This window comes from Dermacentor silvarum, chromosome 2, assembly GCF_013339745.2.
Source record: "Dermacentor silvarum isolate Dsil-2018 chromosome 2, BIME_Dsil_1.4, whole genome shotgun sequence".
In the NCBI taxonomy this organism is placed as follows: Eukaryota; Metazoa; Arthropoda; class Arachnida; order Ixodida; family Ixodidae; genus Dermacentor; species Dermacentor silvarum.
The window spans coordinates 215,920,231-215,936,721 of record NC_051155.1 but is presented as its reverse complement, the minus strand read 5'-3'; the positions used below and the strand labels follow the sequence as shown (position 1 = coordinate 215,936,721).

At 43.7% G+C, this 16,491-nt stretch overlaps 1 protein-coding gene across 6 annotated transcripts in view; it reads right to left on the bottom strand.

Annotated features, from left to right (window-relative positions):
* LOC119442612 (uncharacterized) overlaps positions 1-15,625 on the bottom strand; it is a 162,879-nt gene extending 147,254 nt beyond the window's left edge. For 2 of the 6 annotated variants that reach the window (XM_049662265.1, XM_049662266.1), the window contains exons 1-7: positions 15,130-15,622; positions 11,489-11,668; positions 8,774-8,940; positions 7,516-7,655; positions 1,768-1,909; positions 1,056-1,144; positions 92-192 (exon numbers count right to left, since the gene is read on the bottom strand). In XM_049662265.1, the coding sequence (XP_049518222.1) occupies positions 92-192; positions 1,056-1,144; positions 1,768-1,909; positions 7,516-7,655; positions 8,774-8,940; positions 11,489-11,668; positions 15,130-15,162 (852 nt within the window). In that variant the 5' untranslated portion in view covers positions 15,163-15,622. Of the gene's footprint in view, positions 1-91; positions 193-1,055; positions 1,145-1,767; positions 1,910-7,515; positions 7,656-8,773; positions 8,941-11,488; positions 11,669-15,129 lie in introns of those variants that run through there. The other 4 variants (XM_049662268.1, XM_037707551.2, XM_049662264.1 and 1 more) reach the window with 3 other exon arrangements.
* Between the last annotated feature and the right edge of the window lie 866 nt (positions 15,626-16,491).

Sequence of the window (16,491 nt, the reverse complement as noted above, 5' to 3'; positions counted from 1 at the left end):
AGCCAACAGAAAGGGACCAATAACGTGAGCATGCTTTCCTTTGCCAGCAGTGAAAAATTACTCAGAAGCAGATTACTGGGATCGAGCTCACCAGGTTCTCTTCAGAACTGGTGGCAGAGGCAGGCCCAAGCAGCCTCAGGTTGTTGGATTGTGCCATTTCACTGGGTGGGTGAGTCTTCGACAGTTTGTCATCTGAAAAGGGAAGGCATTCCTTGCTCACAGACAACATCACGTGATAAGTCCACTAGGTCCCATTGGCCCTTTCTTGCACTGGTAGCAGCAGCCTGGAATCAGATATAAATGGCAGAAAGCAACTTGATCAATGGATGATTTGCTATTGCTGTTTGCAAATGTGCTTCCTAAGCCCCAGTTATGCCCCCCTTACACTCCTTTTTCTACAATCAAAACATCTCTTACTCAAACCACCGTGAATATTACCATATTCTCACCTCTATCACAATCATTAAATAGCGCACATTCATGGCCACACATCAGCGATGACTGCTTTTTTCTTTTTTTTCCCTACTGCAATAGCCCTGTGGAATGCCATTCCCACTAGCAAGTCTCATGTACAAACTGCACCTCTTTCCATCAGCAACTGACCAACAAGAACCTTGCTCCATCTCTCATCAGGTCATCAACAAAATGACCAACTGTTAGCATACATCATTGAATCTTCTTGCCCTCAATTCTTTTTTTCTTTTTTATTATGAAATGAATGTTACCACCGCCCCACTTATTAACATTCTAACTTTTCAGCGTTCTTTTATAGCTTATTTTATTTCACTGCTTTTTTTTTTTTTCAGTACTTACATAATAACTAAATGCTATTCATATGCCTAATATATTGCTCTTGTGCCATTGGAGTTTCCTTTCACATAGGTTGTACTACCTGTTGCAGGCCTCACTTTATGGAATGCCTTCAGGCCTTTAAGACTACAATAATTGAAATTAAATAAGTACATTCACCAATCACATGTTCACCAAGATAAACCACACAGCCACCTGTATGATAAACAAAGAATTGAAAAGGTAGTGAGAGGAATGCAACGCACCTGGATTAAAGATGACGTAGTCAACCATGGAGCCTAAAACCGCATCCGTATGTAACGAATCACTGAGTGCACGTATGTCCATAGTGAGCCTGGGTACAAAAATGTAACACACGTCAAGGGTGCACCCTATAACGTAACCATAGTATGCCCCCAAAGAGCATAAAAGTAAGAAGCGTTAGTTGTGCTAGTGGTAGAAAGATTGCAGAGGTAAGAAAGAACAGTCATGTGACTAATTACAATTCTATTGGGCAAACATTGTTCCTAATAACATAATGAAACTTAATGAATGTGTGTCACTTCTACTCTTGGTCTCCATACTCCTGGAATACTATCTGACAGAATCAGGCTACCGCAGAGCAGAAAGGCATTTAGTGCAAGATGTTCTTTCCAGTTAATCATCCCTACAGTTATGACTGTGGCTTTACTGATAGCGTCTGGTGAAAAGCTCTGTCCAATGCAAATCCAGTCTGCAGCTCAGACGCAGCAGTAGATAAGCCACTGAAAATAAAATCAATGCAATGTTCGGATATGGATTGCAACAGAACTGAAAGTTGGGCAAGTTGGTAATGATTCACTGTAGAGCTGCAAAGTGCACAAAAAACAAGAAACACAGGCAGAGCATCAGTGCTTGTTTGTGAACTCTGCCTGTGTCCTTCGTCTTGTGCGTGCACTGTAGTTCAGCAATGATGAACACATTCGATGCAATGCTCACTTTGCCAGCTGCTTCCAGCTTTCCCGTTCTTGCCGGTACTTGTCAGCTGTGGACAACATCAGGGACTCGCAAACAGCGCTGAACATCTGCTCCATCCCGCCAGTAGTCCCCGTGTGCACAAACTGAGCTTTCACCGAACCATCTGCAATGAGAAAGTGAAAGAGTGGTCAAGATGTTCGGCCATCATGATCGGCAGATGAAATGCGGTGACCACCTCAAACTGCACTTTATAAGCTCTGGTGTCACCCTCAAGCAATCTCCTCTTTCTTGCATGTTTTCCAACAGCATCGCATACTACACTGAAACATCTTCTCCCCATTAATATTCGATGCAAGTACATTTGTGCTTTCAGTCTAGTTTTGACTGCAATGCTACACTACTAAACTTCCTCGCAAGCTTGCCCAGAAATTAAATTAAGCTCAAATGAATTTGCTTTTCCTGGTGTAAATTGATGTTATCTAAAAAGGCAATTATGTTATGCAACACATACATGGTTCCAGAGCAGGTATGTCTTGCATTACATCTCTAATTGCAAAATAAAAGCAACCCTAATTGCTGTTATCCTCTGAGGACTGTCACTGTCTTCTATAATGGTAGCTCACTGTGCAAGTCATCTGGCTGCAGATACTGAACACATCCTTCTGCTAGCTTCAGTCGCCATATTTCTCTCACGCATACCTTCTACTAAAGTGGCGCACATTTGAGATTTGGCCCAACCCTTTTAGGAAACTTCACGTGACCAGTGTTCTTTTGAACTGTGCTGGATTTTAATCTTAAAATCTGAAGGTAAATGCAGGATTTCAGATGTCATCATGCATTGTTTTTGAAATACATTAGTAAAGTAAAAGTCTTCTACACCCTACTGGTAAATCCACTGTTTATTCCTCACCTGCACGGACTGCTAGACAAACATGAAATGTTCTAGGAGATCTGTTACACCATGCTGACCTATATTACAGTGTTTTAAAATACCTACATTTCTTAAAATTGACTTTGGCAGTTTAGTCACAATTTTAGTGACTTCAGAGCAAAATCTAGCCACTTCTTTGGAGCGACATGCTACAAAAAATTTGGCAACACTGCCTGAAAGTAGCATGAAGCTACAAAGAAAACCGAACTGCTTTTCTCAGAAAGGAAGCTCCACAGACAAAGTAAAATTTTTTGCAGCTTAAGCTGTTATGGGCTCACTCCAATAGCCGTTTCGGTTGACGATATTCGCCACCAGTGTCCGTCGCAGTTATCGCCAGGAATGAGAAAGAAAAAAAAAATAGCCAGTTCCGACCAGGATCAAACCCAGGCCCGCTGCGTGGGAGTCAGCTGCTCAACCACTGAGTCAAGCCAGAGCTTGCTAGCTTGCAGCGGAAACATGCCTTATACACATGTCCTAGCGCGCGAGGAGACACGCAATGTGAGATGTGCACCGCGTTGCGTCAATACGTGCCCACTTTGCATTGCAGTTGCACATTATTACACGAGGTGGCACACCATGTAGCAGTTACATATGTAGCGGTACAAGGTGGGATAGAGAAGGTTTGAGGAAGAAAAAAAATATTAAGGAGGTGAATTCAAAAATGTTAGAATTAAGAACATGTATTGTGTAGCTCACTGCCGACTAATTTATAAACTGTCTTCTTTGTCCTTAGATTCACTAACGCTATCTTGGATCTGGAACTTTCTTACCAATCGGCAGCAGTTCACCGTGGTTAACAATTTTTCCTCCCCCCTCTATTACATTTCCTCTGGTGTGCCGCAGGGCAGTGTCCTCAGTCCACTACTTTTTCTTATAGATATTAACGACTTACTGAATAACGTATCTGCTCACGTGCAGATTTTTGCCTAAGAATGTATAATTTACCAAGTAATTGCTAGTACTGATGACCACTTAAAAAAGTTGTCGCAGTTTCACCTGAAAGGTGAAGCATCAATTGCGATAGCAAATTTCTAGAGAGCTATACGGAGTAATGATAGTAGCTTTATCAGCTGTATAAACTTGGATATGCAGCAGCACTGGCAACACACAGAACTGTTGTCGACGCCGTCGGCGTTTTGCTCGCGTTCGCACAAAATACGTGCGGCGTTGGTGACTGTTGCCGGAGCCTCTGATATAAATAGGCACTTGGTGCCGCAGCTAAACGTCGCCTCCCCCCCCCCCCCCACGGCCTTTCGCGCGTCGGAAGAAGGCGAGTTTGCTCTACATCTATTGTAAAGGAGGAAAGAGACACCTACTTCTGCAGCCCTTAAGGGAGCACGGCGCAGAACGCGCGTTTGTTCTCCGCCGTGGGTTCACTCCCCGTGAAAGCGCGCGTCCCTCGCGCCCTTTCAGTAACACATACAGCGTTCGGCAGCGCGCGGCGACGATTTCATCTCCATTGACATCATACGGAACCTCGCGACGACGGCGGCGACAACGACGACGACGACGACGGCAGAAATCTGCTTTGGAGTGTCCATATAATTGCTATCGCAATAAAATTGAAAGTGATCTTGACCTTATTAGCAGTTGGTGTAGCACGTGGCCAATGTCGCTTAATCCAGATCTCTTTCACTCGCAAACATTTCCTTTCAAAATTTTCAAACTATATTAATAACAATCCTGTGTCTGTAGTTACTTCTTTCAAATATCTAGGCATAACCCTGACATCAAACCTTTCCTGGACTACACATGCCTCCAGGTCCTTGGGATCTTTACGCCAGAACCTCCGTGAAACGCAGATTAATGTCTGCACATTAGCCTATCTTACATTTGTTCGCCCTAAACTTAAATTTGTTTCTTCAGTATGGTCCCCTCATTAAATTTATTTAACCACTATGCTAGAATCAGTTCAGAATAGAGGCGCTCGATTCATCTCACAAAATTACAACTACAGTTAAACCTGGATATAACGAAATTGACAAATTCCCGAAAAACTTCGTTATAAAGAGGATTTCGTTATATGCAGGTTTGGCACGAAAATTTCAAAAAGAAACGCTTACCATATTTACTCGATTCTAACGCGCCCTCAATTGTAACGCGCACCCGTTTTCCGTTTTGGTTGAAGCACTCATCCTTGGAATGTCACACCAGGTACCGGATGCGTGGACGCATGTCGTTTCGCACAAGCACGAGGCATCGGAAACGAAGAGCGAGCGTCACGATGACGTCGTAGCGTCGTATAGTGTTACAGTAGAACCCCGCTGTTACGTTCACGGGGGTTGCGTTTTCCCGACTGTTACGTCGTTTTCGGCCGGTCCCGGCACAGTTCCCATAGAACCCAATGCATTGGCAACCCCGCTGTTGCGTCGCAACTGTGGGACCGTTCCCGCATCATACGTTGCGAACTGCCACCCCGCGCCGGCCCGAGCGGCCATTTTGACTTTTCATGTCGCTTGGCTTGGTGGCTTGACGATGGCATTGGCCGCCCAAAGTGCCGGGGGCGACAACTATGACGTATTTTCGGTTTCCGCCAGCAAAAGTATGGCCTTTGAGATCCGTATTTGCTATGTAAAAATGGTGTCTATGAAGCGTTGTGGCCCTAAAATTGGTTTTGGCTCATAGTGCCAAGTCCGTATAAAGTCCAAGGGCGATAACGCAGTCGCCGTGCGCCGTATGCTGTATGTGTGAGTGAGAACGTGTGAGGGGAGCCGACGACCGGGTCTAAATCTCGCGCACGCAAGAAAAGCAGGGAGGAAGCGCACCTACTTTCCGGTGCGCTCGAGGCACTGGCGAGGGAGCGAGGGGGGAGGGATAGCGGGGTGGCGTTGTACTGTACTCTGGCATCAACTGCGTACTGCGCGGCGGCACGCGCTCGCGCGGGCCGTATCTTGAAAGCGATCTGAGTTGGGGCAGAGTCTAGAAGTGTAGGTGCATCGGCGGCTCGTAGCTTTGTGCGTGCTGTGTGTTCTCGGCGCTCAGTTTACGTTCAAGCGATAGACAAAAGCACGAAGGTCACTTCGCTCGCTTCTCCAGCGGTGCTTCGCCGCGACAGCGCGTGTCCGTGCTCATCGAGTGGGATGTGTCACGGCGTGTACCAGCGCGTCGGCGACATCAACTAGAAAAGGAGAGAGTGCCGGCTTGGCGGGCTATGCCAGCTGCAGCCAGCGGCAAGATCAGGTTTGAATGAAGGGAGGGGTAAGGTCACACCCTCGCCGGGTCGAGGGATGCAGGCCCGCCTCGCACGCACGCACGCACACGTGCGCTCGCTTCGCATTCCATCAGCGGCGGTGAAAGTGCTTCCGGTTGCTGCTCGCGCAAAAATGACAAAATTTGGGGCGAGATCTCGAGGTTGTCGGAGGGGAAATTCGTTATATCGAGGGGGTCTCCCGCTGCCACTTCGTTACATAGAGGTCTCAAATACATATGCTTCTATGGAGTAACGGCGGGGAATAGAAAAACTTCAGTTATATCCAGGAATTCGTTATATGGAGGTTCGTTATAAGCAGGTTTAACTGTACAACGAAAGCATAACGCAAATTAAAAACAATTTATCAATTCCTTCTTTGAACACTCGTCGTGATGTAGCACTTTTATTGCTGTTTTACAAGTACGTTCACAGGACAAAGGCCATCACCAATAGCTCTGCAAGTCTCTCCATTCACCTCACGATGATTACATAATCATCTTTCTTTCACGCGTATCTATGGTAAAACAGACGCTTTTAACTCATCTGCGCTTCCACGTGTCTTCCGCTTTTGGAACAACCTTCCCAATATCCTGGTAGTTGAAACCAACAAAGCAAAATTCCATCTTCACATAAATATGCATTTCTTACTTTAACTAATTTCTTGTCTGCTTTGCTTCTTGTATGAATTTCCTTTTTTTTTTTTGAACTGAGGATTTTAGAGCTTGTGTAAACTTGATTCTTCATTGTATTATTATCAACAAAGTGCTCTTATGTTCTGTATAATAGTACGCTCCTTATACTATGTAAAATTTTGAAGCTCCCATTACCCAATGCCTATTCTTTGGGCCTGTAAGGTATTTTGAATAAATAAATAAATAAATAAATAAATATGGTATACCTGATTACATCACGCAGGCTAGGTGACTATTTATCACCCTCTCGTTTCACAGGGGAGGCCAATAAATCATCATCAACAACAGCATTGTATTGTGCCACGGGTCAAGGGATGGGACAGGTGCGCCCCTTAGTCTTGATACCTGTGTTACTCTTCGGTACACATTATGGTGCCTCTACATGCGCGGCTGAAACCAGGCATCATCGGGCTCAGCAGACCGCTGTGCAGAGAGCAGCACAAGACACAGCTCACCGCGAGCATCCTCTAGTGCGTGTTGCAAAAATGGAGCTCCTATGGAGCCGCTCCTCCAGCTTACGCTGTGACTGTGCTGCGTGTGCCGCGTAGGCTTGTAACTTTTTTCTGGTACAGAATTCGAACGTAGCGCCTTTCTACCTTTCTGAAGGCAGAAAGGCAGAAAGAACTGCCTTTCTGAAGCAGTTGTTCTACCATCTGAGCTAACCAGGAGCTTTAGGAGATGGCACAGTGAGAGCCAAGGGAATGCAACTCAAAGTGCAGAAACAATGAATAAGCAAATCAGTTTTGTAGAAATTCATAAGGGTGGAGGATCATGAGCTTCACACTACTTTCACACAGATGCCTGCATTCCTTTTCATGAATTTATAAAGCGGCATACCAAATCAAACGCAATCCAAAAGTGATTGGATCGAAGTGTAATAAACATTTTCAGAACAGGTATTGAAACTACAATTTTCTCCTGGCAAAGAAGGCAAGTCAGACGAGAATCACATTTACCTGGGGTGGGGTGCAAGGGGAACAGCTGGAACAGGTGGGCAGTCTGGAGAAGCTCTTGCTCCATGGAGTGCAGGCAGGCCATGTAGATGCGCAGGGACTTGCCCAGCTCCACAACATCGGGCTGTGACAAGGACTCCATCCTGAATGACCATGAGAGGAAGATGAAGCAAAAACAAAATCTAGGGAAAAGCTTGCTGTCCGGTGAGGAGAGAAAGTAAGTCAACTTTGCACTATAGCTCTCTTTTGAAATCACAACATGCTCAGCACAGCTCAATGGACAAAACAGTCCCATGGGGAACCTCTCAGTGGCTAGTGGATGAGCTACACTCTATGTCTAAAGAAATTTTACACCCTTCGAGACGTATCTTGTCCCCAAACAATAATTGTCATCTGTCTTGCTTGCGTTTCCTTTCTTTAGAACTCTGCACTCACAGCTTTCCTGTCAAGAACGCTGTGTCACATAGATATGCTTAGACTGTTTGTGACCTGAAAGTACTGGACACACAGCGTTATGGAAAGAAGAGGCACACAAGATAGATTAGGATTATTATTTGGGAACAAGATAAGCTCCAAAGGGTGCAAACGTTTCTTGTAATGTACCACCAATGGTGCACAATGCACTGTCTGAGCCAAGAAGCACATGCCCTGGAGTGCTTGGTGGGCAGAGCTAGGCTAGTTTCAATGAAATACGTACTAAACCTCAATTTCTAATCATGGTTTGGTGTTGTCATCCTTGATAGCTGCAGCCGAGTCTAGCGGGCACCCATGCGCCCACACCAACGTCCAATCATATCTGGATACAACTCAATCAGTCATGCCTGCTCTAATCTGCGATATTCATACTGGCTATGCTGCTTGCAAAGTATATATTATTTAGAAACTTTGGCATAAAATGAGATGGTAATAGAAATCTAACTCCGACAAAAATTCCAGTAATGCTAACTGTAAGTCTGATTGATACTGAAACTTGGAACATGCGAGGAACGAATTCATTTTATCTAAAACATAAAGCTACAATTCCAGCTTATTGTTACAAAAAATTTCCAAAGCTGCATACAAGAGCACAAATATTTTGTGCACTACAGTAACCGCGGCACACAGCGGAGTCTTTCATTTCTTTCTGTGTGCTCATCCAACATGCTAAAATGCTTTCCGCACAGAGAAAAAAGGTAATCTGCTGTAGGTAATAACAAATACGGGCCACAGAAATAGCCATATGATAATGAAGTGAGAACAGAGGATGGAAAAAGATGCGCACCCGCGGAAAACATCCACAAAATGTGCCTTCAGGCAGTGTGCCATCTGGCAGGAGCGGCACTGCAGAGCAGACATGCGGCTTCGGTGAAGGAGGCCGTCCTTGGGTGTCCCCACCAGGCGCATCAGTAAGCTGTGCTCCGTCAGCGAGTTGGACAGCTCTTGAACAAGCTGAGTAGCGCCAGAGTGTTGAGCACACGAAAAGGAGAGAAGAGAAGAAAGGACAGTGAAAGGGAAGTAAGAGAGGAAGGGTGATTAAAGCAGGAACATGATGCGGTAAAATCTGTTCAGCCTTTTGCAGGGGACTTAGTATGTACCATTGCGGGCAAATGAAATGCAAACAGGAGAGTCTAAAGTAGAGCATTTACTACAAGTAATAAATTTAGAGTGTAATGTCGCACCATCTTATGCTCAACCATTGAAAAGATGGGGTATACCTAAAACTAAGCATATGAGCTGAAACCCCACCAACTTCACATGAACTTGCAAAAGTGGAAATGAAAGAATGTGTTCTTGTTAGCCCAAGCTTGTTCACATTTTTTTTTTTTTCTAGGGTAGTGCATAGAGGTCCACAACAAGAGAAAACACTTGAGCCCATGGCTTTTTGCTGCACACCTACCAAATTCCAGCAGCATAGAGCAAAAGTCACACAATAGAACAATGACCAGCCGTGTACAGAGTCGTCATTGACTCTTAGGTGAAACGAACCACACATATTAAAGCATTTGCAGCAGCTTAGATTTGGATAAACATGTGCAGAAAAAATATTTCATTAATGGAGAAGCATATTAGGCGACATACTGTAAAAAAATGTTTTCCATCAAGTAGAAAAATTGTTAATAGTTGCATCAGACTGAATGATAATGGGGCATCCCCCTAAGTGTTTTTCAGATGCTTTTGCATATGCACTGTGACTTGCTTTAGGTGACAGCATGCTACATGGCTCATTTCTTTCTGTTACATTGTGCGTTTCTGCATGAAAAAAGAAGTGAACATCTGAAAACCTGCCGGTCAACAAAAAACCAAGCACTTTTACTTATACCTGTTATTCAATTATGTAAAAACTACACCCGAGTATGCAGTATTTGCGACAGCAAAGGTGTTATGAAACTGAGTCAACTTTGGCTTATTGACTCTGTAGACAGCCAAAGCATTTCTTGCGCAATGGGTGCTCTATGCACATTATGACCTGGCCTCCCCAAAGCGACTGTACATACCGTAGATATTTGTAATGTCACATGCCACACATTTTAAGTAGCCACATATGCTCCCCCTTCATCTACACTTGTTCACCTAGAACACTTGTGATGACTGTGAGCAAACATTTCTTGCATGTCTTTTCACACTGCTCATGCCATTTTATTATCTTTATTCATTACACTACGCACTGAGGAGGAAGCTACTGTAACAGTGCTACTAACAGCCACTTGTGATCACCACTGACAAAGATGACGATCGGCCATAGGAGAGCTTAGAATGATTCAACTACCAAGCCAGGATGACAGTATGCTTGTCTGTTGGCCAGCCACTACTGGACACTGCAGCTGACTATGAACTAAAGGTAGACGACCCTCCCATCTACCCACCACATACAACTCGACTAAAGGGGTCAGATCACCCAGTAAACAAACAAAAATACTATACCTATACTTAATTTAGGCATATTGATAAATAACGCCTCACTTCACAGCCTTTGTGATTCCACAAGAAAAAAGCACCCACACAGAAACCTGAGGGCAGCAGGAAACCACGAAAATTTTCCTGCACTTCAATTGAGTGAGCAGCAGTAGTTGCTTATTGTATTAAGTACAAACACAAAAGGAGGACGAAAATGGAGGGCTGCGGACATCGTAATCGTCTCACTTCCCAATGGACACCTGAACTGTCCCACGGCCATGAGAAGGATACAGCCTAAGAGAAAAGATAGGGGAGAGGAAAGTTACGATAAAATATACCTAAAAAAATATGAAAAAGTGAAAAGGGGACATACCTATAAATTCATGACTATAAATAATTTTTTTTTAAATAGATAAAAGGGAGTAATTAAGATACACAGAAATATACGTGCAACAGCTATTCACAACACTGAGCTGTGCAATGTGTCATTCAACCACACAATGTTGTTATGCGCGACCCCAGGCTCATATCCTCCCGGAATGTTACCAGGCTGGCATGAGCCCTTTTGCACATTTATGTCTTATGAGCTCTGTCAATGCAGCATATATGAACCCACGTATGAACCTTCATGTACAGCACTGTTTTGCAGCTTTATCTTATAAGGAGCCCTACTTCTTGAGGCTTCATGGTACACACAAATTTTGCAGGCTGAAAGAGGGAATATGTTTTGGAAATAAAATGAGATGCAGCAAGACTAACACAAGAAACAAACATAGATAGGCACTGCAAAGTATGCACCCACCAGATCAATAGCACATCCTGCTTATGGCGATAACACACATGGCAGAACCATGAAAGAAGAGCATCATGCAAATGGAGTTTTAGAGCCTCTACAGTAGGCACCCAAAGTGGGGAGTTATCACTGCTTTTTGTCACCCCCCCCCCCCCCTTTTTTTGCTAGGCCACTAATGTACAAAGGCTTTTATGAGCTTCAGGGATTGCCAGGATTACAATGCAATTAAAAAGGCCATGGCAGCATCCTTTTTATCACCCGTGTATGGAAGAGAAAAAGAGGCATGGAGCACAGTAAGAAGCAAATTACCTTGAGCAGTGACTTTGTAGAAATGGTAGACACATCCCGAAAAAGGGCAGGGATCAATCGATGGTATTCCTGGTTGGCTCCACCAGAGGGCACCACAACAACGTGGTCCTTGGAAGACTTGGCCAGGAAGCAGCGATGGCAAGACACGGGTGCTATGGACAGCTCCTGATTCATGGCACCCTGCGTGGCCGACCCAAAGCTCATACCAGCTGCATATCACACAATGAGCTCAAGTGGCGGCAAGGGAACAGCAAAAATGCTTTGTTGGGTTTAAACCCTGTATTCATAAATGTGTTGCAACTTTACGTACCTGTTTTATAGTACCATTTAGCTGGTTCCTACCCCGTTCCGGCTCGTTTTGCAGCGATGCAGAGCCCTCGCAAGATTGAAGCCACAGAAACCCTGCTCGAGCCGAAAGTTAAGACGCTCCCAGAGTAATTGAAGGAGTCATGTGACCAGAATCCTGTTGGATCTTGGTTGCTTTCCCAGCTCAAAAGCGACAGCACCTCTGAGAACACTAAGCTGGAGCATGACACTACGAATGAACAAGGCAAATGTGTTTTGACTGCTTGATTTCGACCAGGTAAATGTAAAGTGCCCCGCCAGAGAGTTAAAAAGCAACCAGTCGAATGTACAGTTAGTAAGAGTGAAGGGCAGTGCCTCCTATTCAATAACAAACTTTGACAATCCCTGCAATGAGGAATCACTTGAAAAATACGCCTTTAGTGCACCACCTTTGATTAGCTGCTAAAGTGCCCACTGGTGGACTTACAAATAAAGTCCTTCATCTTTGCATTCTATGTCTTTTTCTTTTTAATTCGGGTGTTATTTTTAAAGACAAGAACAGGGAAGAAATCAGGTTCTTTTGTTGGCTGGTAGCCCAAATTTCGGGGTTTTCCTGGTAACCTTAACAAACTATTTACGAAGGCAACGGCCTGCTTATAGAGACAAACTTTTTATTTAAACAAGCGAAATCACTCACAGGAATACATAATGACAATGAGAGCAGCTCGCAAGTCATGTGACAAACTTATCTATAAAAGATCATTGTTGGCAGGCATCATTTGGATTTTTTAAGGGAACCCCACAAACAAAGAGAACAATTAAAGACATGCTAGACGATCCTATGTTTACTTCATTTCCTGCCCTTTCTTTAACACGAGAAAAAAAAAAAAAGAGAGCGCCAAATAGTGCAAACGGGCATGCTTCAGAATAGGTGCAACAATTTTCGTTATTTTACAAGCCCTTGCTGACATTTCTGTGTTTATGTACTGGTCCTATAAGGCCTTTGAATGTATCTTAGTTGGGAAAACATCCTCTCAACGTCATAGCGACAATTCGCAATGCAGAGCAACATCAGTGCTGCGTTCACTACATTGGGGCACTGGGCAGTGGCAATCTGACAGCAGGCCGGCACATAAATTTTGTTCTTGGGGCTTCATTCTAAGAGGTATTCTTTAAACTCATACTTTAGAGAATGCACATCAACGTTAAAGTAGCTCAGCAGAGAGCTGTAGTCAATGAGTGACTGAACTGGTTGTTCTGAAAGTGATCCAAAACCGCGAGAGTCAGCATACATTAAGCTGATTGTTGTCCTTATCATTTACATTTCACTGCAATGTCCTGGCCCACTGAAATGCCATGCTATTGGCCAGCAGAACTGCTCAAAAAAAATTTTTTTTTTTTTCTTTTTTCACGTGGATGCGCCAGGGGCACAACTCCAGGTCCCGAGTGAGACTCCCTCGTTCGTTTCTAACGCAGAATGGTGGCACAGAGACAAGATGCGTCCTTCGGACAACTGCATTTCTTCTTGGCCTTTACAAATGGCACTTGGTGAAATCAAGTTTAACCCGATTTTCGTAAAACTTGTTCGGCGTGCAAAAATCTGTATTTATCGGGTTTTACCCAAAAACGAAGTAGTATCCTACTTATAAACTAGGACTCTCGTTCCCAGAAGTCAAGGAGCTGTTTAAGAGTATTGGAGTAACATAGATGCTTGTTTCTTGTCTTTTATGCCGGCTTGTTTGCACTATAACTTCATACTGACAAAATACTAAATCACTTTACTACCACCAGTCTCAGAAAATGAACTTGTCATTGCTTGAATAACAACATGAAAAACTAGAAAAGTACAGGTAGTACTAGTTTGTCTTGCTAGATGTCACTTTTATCATCAAAACTACATTCAGTGCTAGACATTATTGTAGAAAAACAAACTACTCATTAGCTTCATCCCCCCCCCCCCCCCTTTTCATAAACAGTGTACTACTCAAAGGTAAGATGGTTAATTTTGGTTTAGATAATTCTTTAATGTAAGGCCCAAACAGAAGGGAGAGAAAACCAGCCACTGTGACCTATGTTGACATTTTAGATAAATGGGCTATTCTAAAAGCCATTCGTAGAATGCGGTTTCTAATAGAAAACTAGTTATTTTTGCTACATGGAAGAATAATGATAATCTTCCCTAACAATCTGCCCTACAAGCTTGTCATGCTTGGAGATCTAAAGCTCAATCGTAATAGCCAGCGACCTGTAGCAAGATTCGATTCTGAGGTAATTATCATGGGCGGAGATCGTGGTTCAATGATTTGGCTATCAGTGACATGAGCAGGTTGGTTGTAGAGTATCGGCATATTTCTGGGGGAGCAAGTGCCTTAAAGCGAGAGTAAAGCAGAAGCTATGTGTGAACATAGCACAATGCTAATGTTTAGCAGACTGAACAGCGTTGACCGCAACACAGCACACAGCCATACTTTTGTGGGCATTTGCTTTTGCAGACTTCCATGGTACAATCAGATGTACCAAATTTGGATGGTGTCTTAACCCTGAGTCTATATTTGAGCATGTCCATGGTCCACAAGGTTCACAAAATTTACTTGTTCATTCTGTGTGTACACGTGCACAAGTTGTTGCCATTAGTTGCCAATTAATCGTTCCACACAATTTATTGAAAACAGCTCCTAAAATTGTGAGAAACTAATACGTTCATTGCTGATACACTACTAAGTTTTTCACCACACAAAACAGGTTAATCCTCATATGATTGGTACACACATTAAAACTCAGCTTCGTTTCTCCATAATATATATTTTTAGTTACTTGCGATGAATATATTGCAAAAATGTAAATTTTCTTGTCCCCCCCCCCGTGTTTTCCTCTCTCTCTTTCAAAATCATTTACATATATACGCACTTTAATTCGAGTTACTGCAGCCGTGCCCGCTAAAGGCAATGATCATGGCCCTATATATATATATATATATATATATATATATATATATATATATATATATATATATATATATATTAAACTTGTATGCGCAGTGGGATGTTCATGGAAGCGGAATTTACGGTATATGCGTATAACATTGCATAAGTATAAGCGTTCAATGTGCGTACGCTAGAGCCGCCAGTAATGTTGTGCTCACAGTCCATAAAAATGCATTTCTTGATGCTAAGAACCTGTTCCCCGCAAGCAACCTCACGAACAAGCAATTTAGCTACAGAGCTGCGCCAGGAACGTCAATCGTTGAAGGGCACACAATATCGACGTTTGAAGCAAGCTATTCTAGATTGTATGCATATGCCCTGATGCACATGTGCATCTACAACTACGCATATCACAAACATTTTGGCACTTACCTTGCTATCAGAGCCATTGCGAGTGGAAAGCATTTTTCACGACAAAGGGGGTGGGAGGGGAGCAGTCTGTTTTGGACAAAAGCCAGTAACGCCGCCTTTTCATTTATGAAGCGGGTCCCGGTGGAGTCCGAAATTTCTTTAGAGCCATCCTTCGGATCCAGTGGCCCCGATTTTTGGCAACTTGAAGGACCCCCAGAGCACAACAGGCGACGAAAATCGACGGAAGCCAGCCCTACCACTGCACTTTATACAGTCCGTCCTCTGTTAATGTGGGAAGCCTAAATAGACACGAAGAAGCATTCTTCGGCGCCATCTTCGAGTGAAGAACGATATTTATGACGCCGTTACAGCACTCACTTCGACACAAGGCAAACCGAGTTTTTGCAAAGGTCACAACTGTTGCGAGGAACAGTGATGCCTTCGGTTTCGTTACATCGTCGCAGCAACGGGAACGGGCGGCGAGCATCATAAACAGTAGCACATGGTTGCCAGCACAGTCCAAGGCTGTTCCCAGGCGCCAGCGGCGGAACCGAAAATCGTGAGTCTCGGGAAAATGGAACGTGTACTGGCTCTTTAGCCTGCACGGCAAACGTAAAATGTTAGTAGGAAGCAGGTATATTGCGCTGACACAACACTAAAGGTGTTGGTGGAGTTTATCAATGCGCCGTGTGCATATAAACGCATATTAATTGACTGCCAACATGTGTTTGATTGACAGGTCTACTTCTCATGCGCACGGGTTATGAAGTGTTCATATTTTAGTTTATGTCTAATATGGGCTTCTGTTAAGCGTGGCACTGTTCGTTTGACAGTTTGCAGGAGTGATGAGGAGACTTTAGCACATTTTCGTTTTCGAATATCATATGGCGCCATATAGCGCCCAATAGGAATCGAAACAAGTTTTGATAGACATGACTTCCAATAAGTAAAAAGAGGCGTTGTCAATAAACATATTCAAGCCAGTAGCACTGAAATTCACTGTGATAAAAAGTGAACTATATCCATTATATACGCCATGCTCGTGAATAAATCGATTAGCACTTGAAAGCTTGTTTCACTGCCTACGAAATAGTATGCAGGAGAAGCCCACATTCAAGTCAGTGGCAATCCTTGTTTTTTGTATATCTATTTATGCATGCCCCCTTTGTTTTGTCGTCAATAACATATTTCAGTCAGTAGCGCTGAAGTTAATTGTGATAAAAGGTGAACGATATTCATGATACATTGTTCTCGTAGCTAGGTTAATTAACACTTGAAAGCTAATTGCTTCACTGCAGCCTCTTCGATTTGTCGTTCCGGACTGTCCAGAGCTGCCCGAGACGTTGCATACGCAATACTCATTGGCTGAAACCACCGCCTCGG